At 40.8% G+C, this 23891-nt stretch overlaps 1 protein-coding gene across 1 annotated transcript in view; it reads left to right on the top strand.

Annotated features, from left to right (window-relative positions):
- Positions 1–18957, top strand: part of SGK3 (serum/glucocorticoid regulated kinase family member 3) — a 39219-nt gene extending 20262 nt beyond the window's left edge. Inside the window, exons 6-17 of the mRNA XM_074146193.1 lie at positions 3819–3906; positions 5868–5917; positions 7217–7274; positions 8058–8141; positions 8239–8370; positions 10606–10718; positions 10939–10975; positions 11083–11169; positions 13316–13411; positions 14660–14815; positions 15897–15986; positions 17556–18957. Coding sequence (XP_074002294.1) covers positions 3819–3906; positions 5868–5917; positions 7217–7274; positions 8058–8141; positions 8239–8370; positions 10606–10718; positions 10939–10975; positions 11083–11169; positions 13316–13411; positions 14660–14815; positions 15897–15986; positions 17556–17726 — 1162 coding nt within the window. The 3' untranslated portion in view covers positions 17727–18957. The remainder of the gene's footprint in view (positions 1–3818; positions 3907–5867; positions 5918–7216; positions 7275–8057; positions 8142–8238; positions 8371–10605; positions 10719–10938; positions 10976–11082; positions 11170–13315; positions 13412–14659; positions 14816–15896; positions 15987–17555) is intronic.
- The last annotated feature ends 4934 nt before the right edge of the window (positions 18958–23891 follow it).

Genomic DNA, 23891 nt, shown 5'->3' with positions numbered 1-23891 from the left:
AATTAATGCATTTAATTGTCTATCAGAACATGTCCAAAAAAAATCTGTTTGAATCCAACTGTATAATAGAGGATGCATTAAAGATGTAATGTAGTTATTTTTAAATAGTCCAAAGTAGCTCCTTAATGAAAATGAGAACATTTGCATAACTCTTGAAGAACTCAAGGATGACAATACCCTGAAATCTCTGTGGGGAAATGAGTTATCAGCTCTTTAAGTGAGAAGTGGGGGTCTGCATTTGTTCCCTAGAAAAAAAATCAGAGTGACTAAATTTTGCTGGTTTCAAATCTGATTAATATAAAAATGAAACCCCGGGATTGTAAGATCTTGCAGCCCATGTCAGGGAAAGCAAGCCTTGCACTACGTTAGTTGTGCTTTTTTAAAATGTTAGCGTACATCATGGCTTTTTGACCCTTTGCTTTCTGTAAGAAAGCAATCAGTGTTTTACATGGTTTTCTCTTTTTTTCTTTTCTTTTTTAAAGTGTGTGGAGATGAGGGAGGAACTGGACACCGTTATTTAGACAAAGTGTGTCTTAAATATTAAGGTTCTGTCACTGGTTAATTTTACCATTTTGCTTCAAAATTTGTGTGACTTCTTGGGTTTGTTCATGTTTCTGGGTGTGTCAGGAACTTTTGTGTGGCCTCATATGTTTCTGCAGGAAGGCTCATGCAGGACGTGTGTTACAGAAGGAACGGTATTTGGGAAGAGCTTGACACCCCTTTGTGGATTTCAGAGATGATCCATAAACTCAATTTGTCCAGTCAATCATAAAAACCCAGACAAAACCAGTGTTTGCTGGTACATTGGCCTGGTTTGGGGTGGAGCAGAGGCAACTTTCTGTTCCACCCCAGAGGGTTCACGGAATTGTCAGATTTGGAAGGGACCTCTAGAGATCATCTAGTCCAACTCCCCTGCCAAAGCAGGGTTGCCCAGAGCACATCACTCAGGACTGCTTCAAGGCAGGTCTTGAAAATCTCCAGAGAAGGGGACTCCACGACCTCCCTGGGCAGCCTGTTCCAGGGCTCTGGCACCCTCACCCTAAAGAAGTTCTTCCTCATATTTGAATGGAACTTCCTCTGTTCCAGCTTGTGCCCGTTGCCCCTTGTCCTATCACTGGAAACCACTGAAAAGAGTCCAGCTCCATCATCCTTCAACCCACCCTTTAGGTACTTGTAAACATAGATAAGGTCTCCCCTCAGCCTCCTCTTCTCCAGGCTGAAGAGCCCCAGCTCTTTGAGCCTTTCCTCGTAAGGGAGACGCTCCAATCCCTTAATCATCTTAGTTGTCCTACGTTGGACTCTCTCCAGTAGTTCCCTGTCTATCTTTAACTGGGGAGCCCAGTACAACTGGGGTTGTACACACATAGAATGTATCGAGGATCCCTTTTTAGGCTGTTTCTTGATCCCTTTAATTTCATATGTGAGGTTATTTTAGGAATGGTTTCAGTGTATTTTAAAATGTATTGAGCTAATACATGTGAACTAATACAGCATACAAGTCCTACCAATCCGTAGAGCAGAAGAAGAAATTGGTATATGAAAATTGTTATTTTTAATCACTGCTTCTTTGCAGTACTTTTAAAATTACAAACGTGAAGGATGTGACACTGATCAGTTGTGCTTCTGGCTGCCATGTGTTGCAGAGATTCTTGAATACCCTGCAAGTGTACAGCAGCCTTTTACTGTGAAAGGATTTTTTTATTATTATTATTATTATTAATTATTTTCCTGCTGTCAATTCAGTCATGGACAAAGTTACTATAGTAACTATTTAGTAATAGTAACTATTTATAGTAACTATTAATAGTAATTAATAGTAATTAATAGTAACTAATAGTAACTAATAGTAATTAATAGTAACTAATAGTAACTAAGTAATTAATAGTAACTAAGTAATAGTAATTAATAGTAACTAATAGTAACTATTTATAGAGAGACCTAGATAGATTGGATCATTGGGCCAAAATCAATGGCATGAGTTTCAACAAGGGCAAGTGCCAGGTTCTGCACTTGGGCCACAACAACCCCAAGCAGCGCTACAGGCTTGGGGAAGTGTGGCTGGAAAGCTGCCTGGAAGAAAGAGACCTGGGGGTTCTAATTGACAAGCAGCTGAATATGAGCCGGCAGTGTGCCCAGGTGGCCAAGAAAGCCAACGGCATCCTGGCTTGTATTAGAAATAGCGTGACCAGCAGAAGTAGGGAGGTGATTGTCCCCCTGTACTCAGCACTGGTGAGGCCACACCTGGAGCATCGTGTCCAGTTCTGGGCACCTCAATACAAGAGAGATATTGAGGTGCTGGAGCGAGTGCAGAGGAGGGCAACGAAGCTGGTGAAGGGCCTGGAAAACAAATCCTATGAAAAGCGATTGAAGGAGCTGGGACTGTTTAGTATGAGGAAGAGGAGGCTGAGGGGAGACCTCATCACTCTCTACAACTACTTGAAAGGACACTGTAGAGAGGTTGGTGCTGGTCTCTTCGCACAGGTAATTAATGACAGAACAAGAGGGAATGGCTTCAAGCTCCAGCAGGGTAGGTTTAGACTGAACATTAGGAAAGAATTTTTCACAGAAAGAGTGGTCGGGCATTGGAACAGGCTGCCCAGGGAGGTGGTTGAGTCACCATCCCTGGATGTGTTTAAGAGCCGTTGAGATGTGGTGTTGGGGGATATGGTGTAGGGGAGAACTTTGTAGTGTAGGGTAGATGGTTGGATCCCAAGGGTCTCTTCCAACCTGGATGATTCTGTGATTCTATTTGAGATGTATTACAACATGCTCTGTTTAATCAGCCAGTTGTCCAGAATAATTAATGCTGAAAGGTAACTAAGGTCTGGTTCTGTTGTTCTGTCTAGTGAAAAGCATTAACCATAACTTTTCATTCTTCATTTTTATGATATCTAAATATTCTGAAACTTAAATTGTTGCATCATGGGCCAATGTTACTACAATACTCAAACCTCAGTGATTGTTGTCTTCGTGGGACTCAGGATACCAGATAGTCCCTGAAATAGGTCAGAATTTGGTGTTCATATCAGATGGGAAGAATTAAACTGAAATGATGGTGGGAAATTGTGTGAGCAGTCTTGTTGCTGTACTTTAAATCTGAAAGGCTGAAGGTAACTGCAACAGATTTCAGAGAGGGTTTAGGAACGCAGAACGTAAGCGATGGAGACTGGGAGCCTCGGATAGCGTAGGACATGAGTTAGGTTCGGTAATGAAATATAGGAGCTGGAGACATGTCAGAAACGGCTCATCTTGTACTTCTGATCCTCACTTGACAGAAGTGTGGAGAGTGAAATGGCTTGAAAATAGCGAAGCAGATCTATCTGCTTCTTACATAAAACTACCCTATTTTATGTATACTAGGGATAAGTTAAAAGAGCAGCTCCATAGCAAGGTAGTGCTCTTCTGGTAGTGAGTTTCCCATCAGTGGCTGCCCTGAGACCTTCTCAAAAAAGGCAATTTCCTGGTGCTTTCTAGCCAGTTAGAGCTTGTGCTTTGGATACTGTTATTTCTTCTAATAATTACCTTTTAATACAGTTCTGCAGAGCATTTCTGTATGAAGTCTTCACATACGTATACTTTACCATGTCAGTTTTTTGCAAGTGGAAAATTTTATGTACTGTATGTAACAGATTCAGCAGTTGAATTAAGTTGCTACAAAAGCGTTCCTTGTACACAGTCCTTAATTACTAGAACTTAAATATAAAACTTTGTGGTGAGTAACTCCTCTGTACGCTGCTGTTTAATCCTACGCTTCCTATGGTTATGGCTGAAAATCGTGGAGGTTATCGGTGTGATAATGAAGTTAATTGTGTTTCTAGCCCAGATGTCAGAGCATTTCTTCAGATGGATAACCCAAAACACCAGTCGGATCCATCTGAAGATGAAGATGAAAGGAGCGGTCGAAAGGTAACACAACCAAAGTAGGACAGTCTTCTACATGTTAGCTACTTGAGAGCAATCTTGGGTATATTATTTACTGAAAATTACTGGTTGGTTTTGCAACAAATCCCCTCCATACTCTTTTAAATGTGTTCCACTGCGGGCTGTGAGGTATTTTTCTGCCAGATGTGAACTGCAGAGAGGGGCAAAAGCGATTGCTGGCTTTGTCTTGCTTCTTCCCAACTTGCTACGTGAGTTAAAGAAACACAGCTTTAAGCACAGTTTAGCTGCCACAGTTTTTGCAGTCTCTTCAAAGATCCTTACTAAGAACATTTGGCAAGGAGCAGGGGAATGTTTAATTGTCTTTTTCTTTGCTTGTGTGTTGGTTTTGTTTTTGTTTTGTTTTTTTTTAAATAGGGGGAGAAATAGAATTCTCTCAGGGGAAAAAAAAATGTGGTCTTTCTGAAAGTCACTCAGGAGCAAGGATGGATTTGATTTCATTTCACATATAACACTGTGTGAGGTCTGAAGCCTCTTTTGTCACAAAAGCCACTATGCAGCTAGATGGATTCGCTGAAAATTAATTTGCAGCCTCCAGAAACAGTGCTGTTTGGAGGAAAAAAAAAAAAAAAAGGGGTATTTCTAGGAAGGCAGAAGTGCCATATTTCAGCTTGTTTTCTCTACGGCTTACTTCCTGGCATACAGATGTGATCTTAGTATTTCTCTTCTTATTCAACCCCAGTTAATGTAAGAGTTGTCATTTTGGTTTGTGTGTGATCCACGACAGATTTAGTGTTTCCTCAAAGTTTCACTTCCAAAGATGCCAGTCTTTGCTACTTTATTTTTTTTAGGTGCTTGACAGCGCTGTGACCACGCAGCAAAATTCTAATTTAAAATACCAGTTTCCTCTTCCTTTGAAAGGTATTTTAGGTAATGTGGAATAATCTAATTCTTCTGTATAAAATTAATGATGGCACAACAAATTACAAAATAGGAAGAGAGCTAATGCCTAGCGGCCATACTTTTTGATAGTAAATTCACCTTCCCATAGTTACTGTAAGTGATGAAGCTGAAGAGTAAGGAATAAAAATAAACCCTCAAGAAAAGAAAAATCTTGAAATTTATATAGTAGTTCTTTTTAAAAAAACTATCCAGTACCATTGTGGGATTGGTACCATTAGTGAATAGTGGCATCGGCACTGGTTTTGGGATGCCTGCTGGCCTGTCCCCAGGTAACTGATATTTGGATGCAGTTTATCCTTCTCTCATAATGTCTAAAACCACAATGAGCGTATAAATACTGCTTTTTTTTTTTTAATCAAAAACAAACTGGAGAAAATCACTTAAATGACGGTGGCTTCCTCTTCTCCCTCCCTGTAATTTACAAATTCTGTCAGGGTGTGTACTGGTAAGATTCATGGAATTCCTAGAACAGAGTTAGTTAACCTTTAATGTCAGGATAGAAAAGGTTGGTAATGTTTTTCTTGGTGCAGGGAGAATGTTCACTTTTGGTTTGGTTTTTTTTTTTTAAAAGCACTGTCTTTCATAGTTACTGTTGCATAAACATTTGAGTTAAAAATATTTTATTGGTAAGATCCTGGAAAATTTGCAATAAAAGGTAGAAAATAAATTCCTAGAGCAAATACAGAAAGGGTTAAGTTTTGGATGAGGAACAAGTTGTCTGTTGAAACACTCTTAAATCTTTATTCCTACTCGTCCTCTGTCTGGACACAATTATTTTGTTACCTTCATCTTTGAATATGGTGTGTGTGTAGAAATTATTTGTTACAAGGTGATGATGGCCAGATATTTCAACCTACAAAGTTCCCAATCTGGATGTTAGATCTCTTTAAAAAAATCTAGTATAACAAGTGTGAAGGTATGGATTGAGCAAATTTAGTAGGGTATTTTGAAGTTGATATTTGTTGAAATATAAGGGAGAATTAAAAAAAATAATTAAAAATAAACCTTTTTGTCTCTCTCGACAGTTAAACTCTACCTCACAGAATATCAACTTGGGACCATCTGGAAATCCTCAGTAGGTTTCAATTAAATTGAATTAAAATGTAATTCAATTGAATGTAAAATTTTTATTTTATTAAAATTTTATTTAAATTAATTTTAAAACCTGAAAAATTAGGCTGAGTGTTATTGTTAATAGTATGAAGAATTCTTTGGATATGTGTTGATTTGCACTGCACCGGAGGAAGCAAAACATTGAACGCTGTGCTATATAAACGACTACCTTTAAAACATTTTTCTTTTTTCCTTTTCACCTTCAGGTTTTGTGAGTCTGCTAGGCTTTTACTTAAGGATGCTGTAGCAAAGATGACCTCTCTGTCTTGGGAGTGGTCACACGACAGTTAAGAATGTGAACAGTTTATGAAAACAAGGTTGTTTTAATGCACAGCAAAGGAGCCTCTTGCCTTGTTGATACCAGAAACCAAATTACTGCGCTCATAACTTGCTTCTCTTGTGGTGTTTTTTGTAGATTTTCTATTCTCAGTTCGGTGTGAATCTGTGCTTTTCTCATTTAGGAGGTGACTGCTATTTTGGTTTAGCTTTCCTCATGGATTTGTTCTGGGCTAACAGGAGGAAATGCTTAATAGATTGCAGTAAGAAATGAAATTTAAGAGTACTTCCCTTCAGGGGCAATAAATGGAGAGGTGTATGGTGATGTAACTGTTGTTTTGGAATTTGAAAACATGGATAATTGTTTTGCTGACAAAAATATCTCTGCATTGTATTTGGGAAAAAGTGAGGGAATCCTGGGAAACAACTGAAAGGAGTGGTGATATGGGAAATGGAAAAACTGAGAGCGAGTTCATACCTACACGCACTGAAGAGGAAGGTATTAGGGCCTCCCTCCTCTCGCTATAATTTAAAGTGAGAGAGGAATGGATGGAGGGAAGAATGGGATAAACAGAGAGAGAGCAGATAATGAGTTTGGTTCATCCTTCCCTCATCTAAGCTTGAGAAATAAGCTCCAGGAAAAGTCATGGGGAAATGGAGACTTAAAAATTACAAGAAACTAGACTACGAAGAATAAAGTCTTCCTCCCCTTTTACATCTTAAACTTACAAAATAAAATAAACTCAAAGGATGCAACTTGAACACTTTCCCTGGAGGTAAATGGAATTGCAAAATGAAGAGTCGTTGTCGTCTCCAAGGGAAGGTCTGTAAAAGTCTAGGTGTTGGGTAGAATGAAGAATAAAGGAGGGTGCTGACAGACTGTTCTTCTCGCGTTACATCTCAAGTGCTACACTAGACTGCTGTACAGGTATAAAGCTTGTAATTTCTACCCAGGTGACCTGTCTCCTTCCTAAATATCTTTCAGTGCTAAACCAACGGACTTTGATTTCCTGAAAGTTATTGGGAAAGGCAGCTTTGGCAAGGTGAGCTTTCTTATTACCCTGTCTTCTCCTGGTGCAAGGATGCTGGCTGGTGTCTTCTGTGTGGTGACTCTTGGCTAGACTTGGCGAGAGTTTTTGGAAGTGGTGTCAGTCTGGGGTGGTGTATAAACTGTCGGATTGGATCCTTGTTGCTGCTCCTTTGTAGCCCTGCCATTTTTCCCCTGGTGCGGCTGTTGTTGGCTGCCCAGGTCACTTGTTGGGAGTAACAAAAGGGAGTGTTTCCCTTTCTCGTTAAGAGCAATAGGGATCCTCTGTTTCCCCCAGAGAGGAAGGGAGGTACCTGAGTACGAATCCTGCATTTCCCTTTGTTGACGTGGGCTGTTTTGTCAAACCCCCTAATGCTATGGAGCAGTGTGAACAACAGCCCATTGAAAGGTGACTTAAATATTGATATTCTACAAAGATACAACAGATAATCCCTCTCAAAATCTTTGTTTTCAGGTTATTTTTCAGTTGTTTTCCATGAAATTATCCTTAAAACTTACAAAACCAGCTGAAATTGATCTTGATAGAGATTCAGCAGGCCCTGGAAAATAAATGTTAGAATTCAGTCTTTCATGATATCTCTAGAGTGACAGATTTTACTGAACTAGAAGCTCACTCTATTGGTGATTATGTTGCTGATTGACTATATTAAAAGCAAAGAAACTTTATTGTGAAAAAAATAGTACAAATACTTTCCAGTTATGCTGAAATGATGAAAATGTTACCAATAGAATGTGAACTGCAACAATCACATTTTTTCCTTTCTTTTGAATTTCACAGGTTCTTCTTGCAAAACGAAAACTGGACGGGAAATACTATGCTGTCAAAGTGCTGCAGAAAAAAATTGTCCTTAATAGGAAAGAGGTGAAGAGAAATATTCTTTCTCCACCCACCTCCCTTCCCTTTTACCCTAATTGCAAACCCATTCCTGTTTACTTATTGATCTTTTGCTTCCTTACAGCAAAAACATATTATGGCTGAACGTAATGTGCTCTTGAAAAATGTGAAACATCCATTTTTGGTTGGATTGCATTACTCATTCCAAACAACGGAAAAGCTTTACTTTGTCCTGGATTTTGTTAATGGAGGAGAGGTATGTGGTGGTTGTGTTTGGATTTGAGGCGCTATCTTTTTCTAATTCTAGGTGGGAGGAATGAAATGATCCTTTACAATGGGCTGTGATTTGTATTCTCCTAATTTGAAAATCTTATTATCGTCTGTTATTACAGACTTCTGTAGCTATATGGGTTCTGTTCCTTTTATCGACAACTTTAATCCCAAATCTATTCGTGGTTGTCAGATACAAATAAGCCAGGGGAGGTTCAGATTGGATATTAGGAAAAATTTTTACACGGGAGGGGTTATTAAGCATTGGAACAGGCTGCCCAGTGAAGTGGTAGAGGCATCATCCCTGGAGGTCTTTAAAAGACAGGCAGACATAGTGCTTAGAGACATGGTTTAGTGATGGTTTTTTATCAGTTAGGTTGATGGTTGGATTCAATGATCTTAAAAGGTCCCTTCCAGCCCAGGCAATTCTATGATTCTAAATACTGTATTTTACTGTTACATAATTTTACCTTTACTACAAATTAATCTTATGTTGATATTTTTCACCATGTAAAACTGTCTTTTCCTCTTGCGTCTGCATTAGCTGATATGATAGTATTTTGAAAGCTGAAGGAAGAAAACTGGCAAGTGAATTTACTGCATTGGTATTATTGTGAACCTTGGGATTAGTCTGTAGCTTTGCACAGTCTAATTACTGCCAAACAGCCTTATCCTTGGAATACTTACCCTCGAAGCGATGCTGTTGCATCTGAAGAGCCATTAAGTAACTTGGGAGAAAACTTGTGAAAGAAATGGAGAAAGTCTTTATATGTTTAAATAAAATGCTGTGGAATGGTTTGTTATCAGCTAGAGACCTGTTGCTTTTCAAAGTGCCCAGTACTTCCAGGAGCACTCGGGGAACTTGGGTATAAACTGGTTGAATAGCAGGAACGCAGAGAAGGGGTATAAAACGTTGCTTCCCTTCCTTCAAAAGGTTTTGTGGAAAATCAAGAGTCTTTTAGACTAATAATACTTGGACCTATGTAGGAAATCAGTTGTGATTAAACAAAAAAGCATAGTGAAAAATTATTGTATGAACAGAACTATCCAACCCATGTGCTTTAAAGAAGAGCTGTCTTTGTCACTTGCTGTGTTTTCAATTTGGTAATTTATTGGTGTAAAATGTATACATTTCAGAAGGTCTAACGGGTACTGAAAGAAGGATGAGACAGGATGTTGTTGTAGATGATGATGATAAAACTCTGGTAGCTGAAAGAGCACAGAGGAGTAGAACTTAAATAGTTTGTCTTGGCATATCTCAAGGTTTCCTATTATGTCGCTGCAGCAGAATGTACACAGGCAAGTATAAAGTGTGCTGAATAAACCAGGATGAGGTGTGAACTGGGGGGTATGTTAGTTCATATTCACGTGGCCTACTGTCAGAATTTAGGATGCCAGTGTTCTGACCCCTTTAAGTGTCAGAGTTGGGACAAGATGGGCCTTTCTGTTGTCTAAGGTACTGTGTTCTTATTTAGACTTTATTAGCAAACTCCTGGTTTGCTCTACTTGGAATTCCTGGCCACAACTTAGTTGGGCATTCTTCCGGGCAAACTAAAATACAGTTCAAAACAGCTTTTGAATTTGAATGAAGTCCTTGGAAAGCTCTGATGGCTTTAAAATCTTTAAAATTTACTTAAAATCCTTAGAAGTTGAATGGGTAGCATAGCTTAATCTGTATATTTATGATTTAATCTTTGGCTAGACTTCCATATCTACTCAAACTACTTGAAGCCAGACAGCGCTCTGTAGTTGATTTGTGGTTCATCTTGGAATATACATCTCCCAAAGGGCTCTACATCAGGGTGATTTCAGAGTACAATTCCATAGATACTTACACGCAAAACGTTGAATACAAATGTATACTGAAATGGTAGATTGTGTTTGACATGAGGTTATATTCTGTTAGGAGGCTCTGTTGCGTGATTTAATCTTGCCGATTTCTATTCACAGCCTAGTGGTTTACTCTAGTCCCTTTTGACTAGTCTTGGTTTTAGAGGAGTGTGGTTGAGTTACTTATCCATTTATGAGCTACAAAACAGAAGAAAGGAAGAGAGTAAAGGCATGGCAAAGTCATGCAGCAAAACCAATTTTGTGTCACTTTATGATTTTTTTTTTTTTTAAAAAGTGGACAGCTAAATAAAATTAGTTTTTATTGTTAAAATTTCATGTTATTAACCTGATTTGTTGTGTATAATGTTATTTACTTTTTGCGTATTTACAGCTGTTCTTTCACTTACAAAGAGAACGTTCCTTTCCTGAGCACAGAGCCAGATTTTATGCTGCTGAAATAGCCAGTGCACTGGGCTACTTACACTCCATAAATATAGTGTACAGGTAAGTTTCTGAAATGTATCCTTGTCCCGCAGAAGTTCAAAACAGAACAAATTACTGAATAAAAACCACTACATGAAATCATCTTATGGGAAACTTGAAGATAACAATTTCACCAAAACTTGAAGCTTTCAGCAGAAGAATTAAAGTCCTTGCCTCTGAAGCTCTTGTGTTAGTGAGTGCTGTTTTGAATTAATATGGTTGGTTTTTTTTTTTTTAACAGGGATTTAAAACCAGAAAATATTCTCCTCGATTCACTAGTAAGTATGCAACGTTATTTTGGGGTTTCTACATCCCCCCACAAAACTGACACATCTATCCACATGTTAAGCATGTTCTGTTTTTAAAATACCACTCTTTTCAACAGGGTCATGTTGTGTTGACAGACTTTGGACTTTGTAAAGAAGGGATTGCAAGTTCTGATACCACTGCAACTTTTTGTGGGACACCGGAAGTATGTTGACAACTTTCATGGGTTTTTTCGCTAGTAATTAATGACTGTTGACTATTACTAATATTTGTGTAACTGGAAGAGCAAATATTCTGTTTCGTACTATTGAAGATTTGCATCCTTTTAACAAGCTCTTCCACGAAACCAAACCAAAGACAAGCTTCCTGCAGATCTGTTCTGTCCTTTTCACTAATTCCTACTTACTACCCGCATCCCCATTAACTCATCTCTTCCTTCCTCCCTTTTTTCCAACCCTTTTCAAACACTGTTTCCTCCCGTGTCTCCTAACTGTTGGCTTAGACACAGGACAGTCAGCTTGTGGAACAGCTGCAACAGATTTGCCAAGATGAATCTACTTGCCATATCCTGCCACTGATTTTTTTAGTAAGTTTATAGGGGCTTAATATCTGTGAGTCTTGAGCAAATTTTGCATATGCACAAAACTTTGAACTTGCTGACTTGAGTTTGTTGAACTCTATTTTTTTTTTTTTTTTTTTTTTTTTTTTTTACTGAGAAAAGCACACTGGAAAACGTAAAATCTGGAAGCCTTGAACACATACGAGGGATTCACTGAAATGCCAGGATCAGTGGCTTTGATAATTTGATACACGTACTTTACATTACAGAATAGGCCTCTGAAGGCAATGAAAGATGAGCAAGAAGTAGTATTTAGCTGAAACATTTGAACTAAAGAAAAAAAAAAAGCAGGTGGCAACATGTGATGACTTATCCTAATTATGATCTGAGTAGGAATCCATAAAACTGAGTGGTAAATGTGAGCTGAAACAGTATTTGTTGGATATTTTGGGAAGTTCAAAGGATAATATAGGTAACTCTGGATCTGTTTGAGAACATCTGTGGGGTTTTTTTCTGATGTGCAGAGGCTTAGTCCTCCCACTTACCTTGGACTGGCATGAATTGCAACATTAAGAGGATGTTAATGCTGTTACTTCATATGAGTACTTAAAAAATAGTAAGACTAAACATAGCAGTTGTGCATCAGCCTTTCTTATCCAAGATTTAGATTCAAATCTTTAATAATTCTGTGAAAAGTATAAATGATCTTCCCAGTGTTTCTAAAACCTTAGTTGAATGACTTGGTGGTTTCCAACACCTGAAAAGCCCAAAGGAGGTTGTGAAAGATTAGAAAAAGCGTAAGAAGTTGAGTTTAAAATACTTCAGCTGCTTTTCATGCTTTTGCAGTGTCACGAGTTACAGGGAACTCACACATACAGAAAGTTTGAGAAATACTTAATCTAATTAAACTCTGAGTTTCAGGCTGTGCCTCGTCTGACAATGCTATCATCTGTTTGTAAACTAAATATTAGAATTTGGATACTGGAACGATAGAAGCGAGCATTCTCTTGTTTTGAGAGGTTAGAAGCTGTGTGTGCTTGTACATGATGAGGACAGAGATGATGATGATCCAGCCATAGTAACTTTATATTACACGTTCACAGAGAAGAGTCTCGTATTCTGAAGTGGCTGTCCTCATGCTGTTGTGTTGGCAAGCTCTGAGACGCTGAGTAGATTTCTCGCAAAGCAGATGGAAACCAATTAGCACTGCCATTCAGTGTTTGATGATATTGGATGTTTATCACAGATCAGTCAAGTGACTATTTGACAAGAATCTCTAATTTAGCAACTCGCAACTCATGCCCTCATCGAGATTTACAGTGAAACTGAATGTAGGTCATACAGTTTCTCAGTAATGATAGATTTGAGGCAGAATTAATACCTTCTCTCATTTTTCTTTTTTTATGTACTGATGGGGGAGCACACAGGCTTAGGATGGCAGAATAGGCATGGCTAGTAGCCAACTTGCTGAGAGATGTTGCCTGTGCAGCAACCGATCTGAAATGTAAACCAAGTTTCGTAATAGAGGTGGCAAAGTAGTTTGGCAAAACAATAGTGTGTGGGAAGTATTGGTTCAGTTGGGAAAAGCGCTGTCCTACTTGGTAGATGACCAGGTGGTGATGAAGTGTTTGCCAGGTTTGTTGAAGGAGAAGATAAATACTTAGCAGTCTTACAACTGCTATGAAGCAACTTTTCCTGAAGCTGTTGGCTGTGATGTGACTAAAACACAAGGTTTATTCTTGTTAGCCTAATGCTCTAAAATACTTTTTTAATTTGTTTTTTTTTATTTCAGTATCTTGCACCAGAAGTCATCAAGAAGCAGCCCTATGACAACACAGTAGACTGGTGGTGCCTTGGTGCAGTTCTTTATGAAATGCTTTATGGGCTGGTAGGTACTTAATACGTGGGGGGGGCAGGGTTGCTTCCCTCCCCTCTCCCCCTTTACATGAAGTAACCCTGTAGTGCTGTTAAAGATGCTAACTTTTGCAAAATATTGAAATATTCCACTTAAATGGATGAACAGTTTGTCTCCTATTTAACATAGCACCTGTTTTGGATTTTGCATTGCCTCTTGATGGCTAAAACTTTGCTTTGCAGTGAACTGCTGGACATCAGCTCCGATAAAGACAAGTAGTCATTGCTTTGAGGGAATGTGAGAGTAAACTGAATCAACAGTGATAATACCCAATAAAAAACTCAACTTATGAATAAAATTTTGCCAAATACTGGAATAAATAAAATGAAAAGACTTTGTATTATTTACATCTCCCAGGTTTTTTCCTAGCTTTTCTGCTTCTTGATGCAGCATCAGAACAAAAAAATCTTACTATACTTCAGAGGGCTGGAGCACCTCTCCTATGAAGACAGGCTGAGAAAGTTGGGGTTGTTCAGCCTGGAGAAGGGAAGGCTCCAGGGAGACCTTAGAGCCCCTTCCAGTCCCTAAAGGGGCTACAGGAGAGATGGGGAGGGACGCTTGATCAGGGAGGGGAGCCATAGGATGAGGGGGAACGGTCTTAAACTGAAAGAGGGGAGATTTAGATTAGATCTCAGGAAGAAACTCCTGTGAGGGTGGTGAGACACTGGAACAGGTTGCCCAGAGAAGCTGTGGCTGCCCCATCCCTGGAGGGGTTCAAGGCCAGGCTGGATGGGGCTTTGAGCAACCTGGTCTGGTGGGAGGTGTCCCTGCCCATGGCAGGGGGTTTGGAACTTGATGATCTTTAAGGTCCCTTCCAACTCTAACCATTCTATGATTCTTCTAGTCATACATAATTACTCCAGTAACAATCTGTTCTGTTAGTTTTCTTGAGTTTTATCTCCTCCCATAGGACCTTAAATAAGGAGATAGATTTAGTTTTCCACTCAACTGTTCTTTTCAGGCAAGTTCAGTGGGAGCTTTGAAGCTGGATGGCATCTGTGGCTACTTAGGAGTCTGAGAATGTCTTAGGAGAAGAGGAGGTGGGTGGGAAAGCTGTTGAGTGTAAAGATCTGGCAGTGGTGGTGACAGAAGTCAGTGCATAAGAAGTTTGTGTTTCAGTTTGTATTTCTTAGAGAATCATTTACTGATGTAGACACATGAAACAAAATGTCATGTGTGGCTTCAAATCCATGTATAACTTTTATTTATTATTTTCTTTAGCCTCCTTTTTACTGCCGTGACGTTGCTGAGATGTATGAGAATATTCTTCATAAACCTCTAGTTTTGCGCCCAGGAATCAGTCTTACAGCCTGGTCTATTCTGGAAGAACTCTTGGAGAAAGATCGGCAAAGCAGACTTGGAGCAAGGGAAGATTTTGTATGTAATGTCCTAATTTATCCTCATTTATCAAGCTCTACTTCACTTAGATATATCACTGAATTTATGTGCACAGCACAGGTTTAATAGGTGGAGACAAATTGCTCTGTGGTGTCTGCCCCTCTCTTCCTCCTTTTTATTTCTTTGGTAAATACACCAGTGTGGTCAATCCCTGGAAGCTGTTTGGGATAGGAGAGAGATGATTTTCATGGGATATAAATATTTGGAGCTTGGTTGCTGCTGTACCTGCCAGCAAAGGAAACACAATTCCTGGTGCAGTAGTCACTAAGATTGTAATAAGATAGGTTTCACTGTTTGTAGTGAAACTGGGAAATAATCAAAAGAAAAGGCTATTTTCTGGTAATGTCAGTCTAACTACATGAAAAACAGTCTTCAGCTAAAGAGAAACACTAGTAGCATGCAAACAGCAGCTCTTTTATTTTTTTCTTAGCCTTAAAATCATGGCAAATGTTTTCCCAGTGTAACAACAAAAACTTTGTTTGCGAGAAGGTGATGTGAGAAAGTACCGATGTCTTCAGAACTGTGCCATCAGGAATGCTCTAGAAAGCCTTCTTCCATCCATTAATTGTGAGATCTTCACAGTCTTCTCTTGGCAACCTTAACGTTAGTTACTCTGTTGACCTTGTAAAGGAGTATTTAGACTATGACATGGTACTTTCTCACCGTGTAGACCCAGATGAAAGGATGGTAGCATTTTGTATGGTTTGCTGGTACATAACTAATATTGCAGAGTTGTTGAAGCAGCCGCTTCTCAATGATCTGCTTCACAAAAAGTGACAAACCTTTAAGCCAGGAGCAGAGATACTAAAAGAACACAATCTTGCTCTGTGGTGGACTTCAAGGTGGCTGATTTTAAGGCTTAAAAAGAACATATGATCTTAAAAGGAAACCAGTTTGTAGAGGCAGGCCAACAAATTTTAAATGCTGTTTATAACAACCAGATCTTCTATTGCAAAGTAAGCTGAATAAACTGATGAAGGACTTCCTTACCTGTGTAGTATTTACTATGATGCAGAGGATGGATTTCTGAAATATCTAAAATCTTTATTCCTTACTGCAGCTTGAAATTCAAAAGCACCCGTTCTTTGAATCTCTCAGCTGGACTGATCTTCTTCAGAAGAAGATTCCGCCACCGTTTAATCCTAATGTGGTAGGTGCCTGGTGCTGTTTTAGTTCATACCTGCCAAATTTCTGCCTCTGAGGGCTCATCTATTTGCAAAGAATGTTTGTTTCAGAATGGTGAGGAATGCGAACCCCCAGTGCTGACTGGATTTTTGACAAGTCACACTTTTGAGCAATGATACTGTCTTTTCTTTACTTAAAAAGAGGCCACACCTCGAGTATTGTGTCCAGTTTTGGGCACCTCAATACTAGAGAGATATCGAGGTGCTGGAGCGAGTGCAGAGGAGGGCAACAAAGCTGGTGAAGGGCCTGGAAAACAAATCCTATGAAGAGCAGTTGAAGGAGCTGGGACTGTTTAGTATGAGGAAGAGGAGGCTGAGGGGAGACCTCATCACTCTCTACAACTACTTGAAAGGACACTGTAGAGAGGTTGGTGCTGGTCTCTTCGCACAGGTAATTAATGACAGAACGAGAGGGAACGGCTTCAAGCTCCAGCAGGGTAGGTTTAGACTGAACATTAGGAAAGAATTTTTCACAGAAAGAGTGGTCGGGCATTGGAACAGGCTGCCCAGGGAGGTGGTTGAGTCACCATCCCTGGATGTGTTTAAGAGCCGTTTAGATGTGGTGTTGGGGGATATGGTGTAGGGGAGAACTTTGTAGTGTAGGGTAGATGGTTGGACTCGATGATCCCAAGGGTCTCTTCCAACCTGGATGATTCTATGATTCTAAAACTCAGTTTGACTTATCACTGTTTCCTCTGCTCATTCCTGTCAAAGTACTGTCAATTTTTTGGGGGTCTGAAGAACAAAGAAGAAAATACAGATAGCCTCTTTATGTGAAGACTTCCCAAAAGACTGATTTCCTGCTTTTTTTTTTTTTGTAGTTACTAACCCTTAGTTGCAGCTTTTTTTTATCCTTCCATCAGTTTAAACTGTGTCAACATGTAAAAGAAACAAGCAGGCTTTTAATAGCTGTTTTCAGGCCTGTTGGAACAAGTCCAGCTGAGGGCCACGAAGATGATCCGAGGGCTGGAGCACCTCTGCTGTGAGGACAGGCTGAGAGAGCTGGGGATGTTCACTCTGGAGAACAGAAGGCTCCGGGGAGACCTTAGAGCCCCTTCCAGCCCCTAAAGGGGCTACAGGAGAGATGGGGAGGGACTCTTGATCAGGGAGGGGAGCCATAGGATGAGGGGGAACGGTTTTAAACTGAAAGAGGGGAGATTTAGATGAGATCTCGGGAAGAAACTCTTTCCTGTGAGGGTGCTGAGGCCCTGGAACAGGTTGCCCAGAGAAGCTGTGGCTGCCCCATCCCTGGAGGGGTTCAAGGCCAGGCTGGATGGGGCTTTGAGCAACCTGGTCTGGTGGGAGGTGTCCCTGCCCATGGCAGGGGGGTTGGAACTAGGTGATCTTTAAAGGTCCCTTCCAACCCGAACCGTTCTGTGATGATGGTGATGCTTCCTTAAATTTCCTGTATTTAAATAAATAAGAAAGAACGACAAAGTAGATTACCTGAAGAGTTAAATTTGAAATCTAAAGGGCAAGCACAAGTTTAAAATGCAGCATTACTATAACAACTGATAGATCTTTCTGTTTTCTAGGTTGGACCGGATGATATTGGGAATTTTGATGCAGTGTTTACAGAAGAAATGGTCCCGTACTCAGTCTGCGTTTCTTCTGATTACAACATTGTTAATGCCAGTGTCCTGGAGGCGGATGATGCATTTGTTGGATTTTCTTACGCGCCACCTTGTGAAGATATGTTTTCCTAGGAAGTTAGAAGCCAACAGTGTTTGGGAAGTCTTGGGGTGAACTCAAACGTTAGGCTCGTGGACACATTCCAAAATAGCGTAACTAGTGCCTCGTTTTGTATGTAGGTTTGAAACCTATGAACAAACTTTCTCTGCTGTATAGGAGGAACTTGGGCATTTTGGAAGGCTTTCTTTTGGGGTTTGAACTGTTTGTTCCTGCTGCAGAAAATATTTTTTAAAACCTTTAAAAAGCATTCTCTACATATTTTTTAAGCAAAAACACTGACTGTTCTCCTCAGTCCCTTCAAGTTTACATTCATACCTATCTAAGATTTGGCTGGGACAAACAGCAGCAAATTTAGTAAATTTATAAATGCTTTTGTACCTATTTACAGTGACTTTGTGCTTGAATTGTAACTATGCAAATTGTCTTTTGTATATCCTGGTTTAAAAAAGGTAAATGTTTTTCCCTGTTATATCAGTTTGAACTATGTGTTAATTTACCTGTCAGCACTTAAATGAGGGGCTAAAATAAGTTAAGACCAAGATTCTCAAAGGACTTCTACAGAATGAAGAGTTGGTCGTGTAAAACTGGATCGTTGCTCTGGTTTTTGCTGAAGCATCCATTCACTCAACTGGATTATGGGAGGTGTGGGGGATTACCCAACGCGAGGGTGGAACAAATTAACTGGATTGATTTGATAATGTTACTTGATCGTATGTTCGGCTTTTCTTTTCTCCCTGAGATAAATACATCTCTATTTCAACTACATTAAAAATATTTTTTTGGTTAAAAATCTGCTTTTCCAAAGATATAATATGCAATAATCACTGTTGCTTTGACCTTTTTGGGGGTGGGTGGTGAGGGGATCATGCCAAATATTAGGGATTTTTCTCACGGATTTATAGTTTGAAACACTAATACGTTCCAGATTCATTGTATTTCAACATTCATAGCTACTCATCTTTGTGTTCCAGTTTGCACCATTTTTAAATCTTCACTTGATATTAGGGGGAAAAAAAATGTAAATTACGCTGATAATTTTAAAAATGTGAAAAGCTCTTGTATTTCTCATAACATACACATGTATGGACAAGCAGATAATACTGAACAATTTCTGTTTAAGGAAATTTTTTTAAACAATGCAAAAATTGACTGCAGTTACAGTGTATAAAGGCTTATCACGGTAGTAGTTTTATTATATATATATATATTACTTGTAAATAACAACTTATTTTTGTCTGTTAATTCAAAAGATGTTCCGTGTTTTTTGTTCAAAAATCCATTCGGTTAAACACCTTGATTTGAGAGAAGTCTGATAAGACACTGGTAAGTAGCCGTAGTTAAATGTTAGCTAAATTTCAATACTTCAGTCCTCTAATTTTTGACAAAATAAGAACTAGCTAAGAGAAATGCTGTCTATATTACATCAAGATGAGTTAAAATTTGAGAATATTGGGGAGAAGAGTGTATCAAATTGTAATTCTTTTGAAATCAGTGTTGTGTCAATAGTGGAACATTAGACAAGTAGAAACTAAAAGGGATTCCTTGCTTATCTCAAGCAGTATCTCCTGCACCACCATCTCCTGCGTAGTGCTGAAGTGATGCTGAGCAGTTGCTACATGAGGTGTTGGAAGGAAGAAGATCTCTTCAGAGAAGATCTCTGCCCAGAGAAGCTGTGGCTGCCCCATCCCTGGAGGGGTTCAAGGCCAGGCTGGATGGGGCTTTGAGCAACCTGGTCTGGTGGGAGGTGTCCCTGCCCATGGCAGGAGGGTTGGAACTAGATGATCTTTAAGGTCCCTTCCAACCCAAACCATTCTATGATAAGGAGTGGGTGGGTAAAAGAAGTAAGAATGGACATTGGCTTGGAAGGGAGGAAGGAACTATGGTTTGTGGGAGCAGAGGGGTGGTGCTCATCTTCCGTAGTGCTGCTCTGTGAAGTTTTGAGAGGTTCAGAAATGGCTTATGCAGCTTTCAGGACAAGTAAATACTATATGAATTCTGTTCTTGCAGCTGTAATCTTTTGGAAGCAACAGCCTTGCCCCTTTATTTTTATTTTTTAATTTTTTAAACATATGTCTTCCTGAAGGACTGGAAAGCAGAAATTGATTTTAAGAAGTGAAGTATCCATTCTCACGCTGAATTTTTACTCTCTGTATTCCTGAAATGATTGTGGGCTACTGTAACTGCCTTCTCTTCATGGCAAGGAAGCACGTTCTGTGGCTGCTTTCTTCTTCTCCCAGCAAGGAAGTATGGTGCTGTAGAGAGATGGGAAGGAGAGGGGATACCTCAGAAGTTTTTTCTGTGGGAGCTAGTACCCTTTTTACTTCTTTGTCTTGTTATTGCCAAGATGTCTATACCTAGCTGCCTGCCTGGTTGAAGAGGTTTGTTTTTTCTTTTTTTTTTTATTGTAAATTTGGGCTTTTTTTCCTTTTAATTAAAAATAATATAAAGAGGGCAGTGGTAGTTGAAGTTACTTTGGGGAGAGCAGCTTAATAATTGCTTGTTAAGCTTTTCATTTCGCAGGTTCTGCCTTTTTGGCGAAGTGTGAATGTGTTTAAACGTATCACTCTCAAATTCACTTCGTTTCTCCTATTACAAGTTCACCTTGTGAAAGGCCTGGGTCGGATCAGGGGCTTCTAGAGGTAAGAGACTTTGTGTGCAACGTCAGGCGATCAAGCCTCACAGGAGCTCTGCGTCTGGCGCTCTCGTTCAGCATCTCTCTGCGTTTCATGGTGCTGTTTTTCAGAGCAAAATGGCCAGATTGGGGGTGTAGTAGCCCCTTTGCCCCTGCTGAGCTGGAAAGTGAAATCTGAAGCGCTGGTTGTGGTAAAGCCTAGATAGGAGACGGTTGAAGAACCTACACAGGAACCAGCTGTGGTACTCCCTTCCTGTTTTGGCAGATATGTAATAAAGGGAGGTAAAAATTTGTCTTTTTGTGACTAATGCAGGGGCTTTTCATCTGTCCGTAGCGAAAGGGGATTGTTCCTCTCCTTCCAGAGGTGCGGATGAACCCCATGAGGAACAGGCTGTCTCTCCTGGTGCTGTGGAAGCCAAGGAGCTGTGCCGCCTTCCTGCTCTCCAGTCTTTTGGCCCATGGCTCCAGTCTTTTTGGCAAGAGAGACAACAGGAAGGTGGGCTGACTGAAGTGCATGGTATTTGTAAAAGCTGAACCTGAAATACGACAGAAAAAGTTTAAAGGTGCTCTCCTGACAGGTAAGTTTGCAGATGGCTGGCGTGCTAAAGGAGGGTGTAGCTGGGGGGGTCGGTCTCTTCTCCCAAGTCGCAGGCAGTAGGATAAGAGGAAATGGCCTCAAGTTGCACCGGGGGAGGCTTATATTGTATATTAGTAAAAATTTTTACACTGAAAGGGTTATCGAACGTTGGAACAGGCTGCCCAGGGAAGTGGTGGAGTCACCATCCTTGGGAGTATTAAAAAGACAGGCAGACATAGTGCTTAGCGACATGGTTTCGTGATGGTTTTTGTCAGAGTTAGGTTGATGGTTGGACTTGATGATTTGAAAGGTCCCTTCCCAACCCAGGCAATTCTATGATTCTATGCAGTATTTATTAATGAAAGAGAAAATGGTTGTAGGAATATGTTGCCTTTTGGTGCTGATTACGCTGTCAGCACACAGCCTTTTTCCAGTGGCTGCAGTAAAGCCAAGGCAGTGCACCCCACAGTAGCCGTGGGTCCAGTGGGGTGGCCACCCAGAAGAGGTGGTGGCTGGTGGGCCTTGTGGCTACTGGGTGGGTTTGGGGTTTTTCTTCACTCAAGGCGAGGAAAAAGGAGTTGTGGCACTGGTGCTGCCCTTCAGGGGGCTGGTAATGGTGGCCTTGGGTATCTGTGGCTCACAGGGCCTGTGGGCTGAGGGGAGCTCTGGGGCCTTTCCCGCCTGGGCCGCACAGTGCCACTGGGCCTGGTAGGTGCCGGCTGAGGGAGCGGCTCTGGCAGACCCATCCTGTGGCTGTTGAACTCCTCACGACCACCCTGAAAATGTCCCTGCTCGCCTCTCCTGTGGGCACTGGTGCCCTCATATTGAGAAGGTGCTGTGGCCCCTCTCCCTGTTGTGCTGTGGGCAGCCTGGTGGATCTTGCTGCCCACTGCTGCCAACACAGAGGGGCATAGGAAGCCTGGAGAGAGTATTTTCATATATATTTGAAAGAAGTGTGGCCAGCAGGTCGAGGGAGGTGATTCTACGCCTCTCATGAGACCCCACCTGGAGTACTGTGTCCAGCTTTGGAGTCTGCGACATAAAAAGGACATGGACCTATTGGAGCAGATCCTGAGGAGGGCCACAAAGAAGCTCAGAGGCCTGGAGCACCTCTGCTGTGAGGACAGGCTGAGAGAGTTGGGGTTGTTCAGCCTGGAGAAGAGAAGGCTCCAGGGAGACCTTAGAGCCCCTTCCAGTCCCTGAAGGGGCTCCAGGAGAGATGGGGAGGGACTCTTGATCAGGGAGTGGACATGGGGTAATGGTTTTAAATTGAAAGAGGGGAAATTTAGATTAGATCTTAGGAAGAAATTCTTTCCTGTGAGGGTGGTGAGGCACTGGAACAGGTTGCCCAGAGAAGCTGTGGCTGCCCCATCCCTGGAGGGGTTCAAGGCCAGGCTGGATGGGGCTTTGAGCAACCTGGTCTGGTGGGAGGTGTCCCTGCCCATGGCAGGGGGGTTGGAACTCAGTGATCTTTAAGGTCCCTTCCAATGCAAACCACTCTATGCTTCTGTTTGGGGAAGAGAGATGGTGGGGTTTGTGAGGAGGGGGTGCTGATGGCAGGAGCCTGAAGCCGGGGGGGTGGCTTTGGGCACCATGCTGTGTCTCATGCTGGAGTGCAGCTGGGGTAGGGTTTACCTGGCTATGGGGGCACTGCGGAACACAGTCATCCCAGTAGTGAGACTGGTCAGGCTTTATTTTCTGAAGCTTAGGTGATGGCAGTGTTTGGTGCACAATAGGGCTATAGTTTAGTCCCTACTAATCACATTCGGTGTCCTTCCCTTCTAGCCCGGGGAACTCTGGGTCCAGGGAGATGCAGTGCATCTGTGTGTGTGTGTTCTTTTAATCCCTTCTTGCTGGGGATTTCAAGGGATGGAGCAGTAATCATGTAAGACTAATCCTAAAGAAACTGAGGAAAAAAATCCCTACTATAAATTCTCTTTCAATTTGTGCTTAAAACTTGTTATTTCAGGCCACTAAACATCTCCACCAGCTGCAAACAGTGGCACTGTGTGCACTCGTATCCACTTACTCCTCTCTCAGGTGTTGATCTCTTTGCCCTCTGAAAGCCAGTTCTGTGAACCCCTTCGGGGGATCTTTCATGAGCTACGAGCATTTCTTCCTCATCAGTCCATTAATTCTGTGTTTTGTCCTTTATCAGGGAGCTAAATCTGTTTTTGAAGATTTAAGTGGCATTTCACACTGGTCATCTGCAGAGAGGTGTCCTGCAAAGGACACTTTGTAGAAGAAAATCCATAAGACAGTAAAACAGATATCTATATACAAAATACCATATTTTGGTCTTGGTAATTCTCTCTCTAAATTCAGCAAAGTATGAGACTTCACTTAAAAAATAAAATTGCAGAGGTGTGGGTAATAACACAGTGAAAACAGCACTGAAGAGCACGGTCAGCTTCCAAAACAAAACTATAGCTGTGGAAGTTTTACCGGTGGGAATCAGAATTTATCTTCTGTGTACGTGGATGGAAATAATTGTTTGCAAGATCAACACCTAAGTGGGTGCTACAGGAGGTAACAGCAGAGCAGGAAAGTCAGATTTAAAGATGTTGCTCAGTTTCACACTTCTAACAGCTGTGACAGACTTCTCAGATAAGGGAGATGTCGAAGTCTGTTTTTTGATAGGCTGGTTATACATGTAAGGGAGGTTAATTTAAATGCAAGCTTTAATTTCATGGGTTAGGGAACTGGGCAGTGAAATAATTCACTGACCATTCACTAGAGCATTCTTCAGGAATTTACTTTGGGAATGTAGTATGCTTCAGCCATTGGGAAGAACTTTCAACTGAATAGTGGTATTTTTAAAATCCTTAAAGAATTGTATAGTTGGAAAAAGAGACTATTTATTTTCATTTTATATGGCTTTGTTAATACTTACCTGTGTTATTATTGTAGTGATTTCTTCACAGTTTATTCCAACATTTTGACACAGAGCCCAAAGATCTTCCTTGGAGG

The sequence above is a fragment of the Numenius arquata genome, chromosome 4 (genome assembly GCF_964106895.1).
Source record: "Numenius arquata chromosome 4, bNumArq3.hap1.1, whole genome shotgun sequence".
Classification (NCBI taxonomy): domain Eukaryota; kingdom Metazoa; phylum Chordata; class Aves; order Charadriiformes; family Scolopacidae; genus Numenius; species Numenius arquata.
The sequence above is the reverse complement of the archived record's forward strand: the minus strand, read 5'-3'. Positions and strand labels throughout refer to the sequence as shown.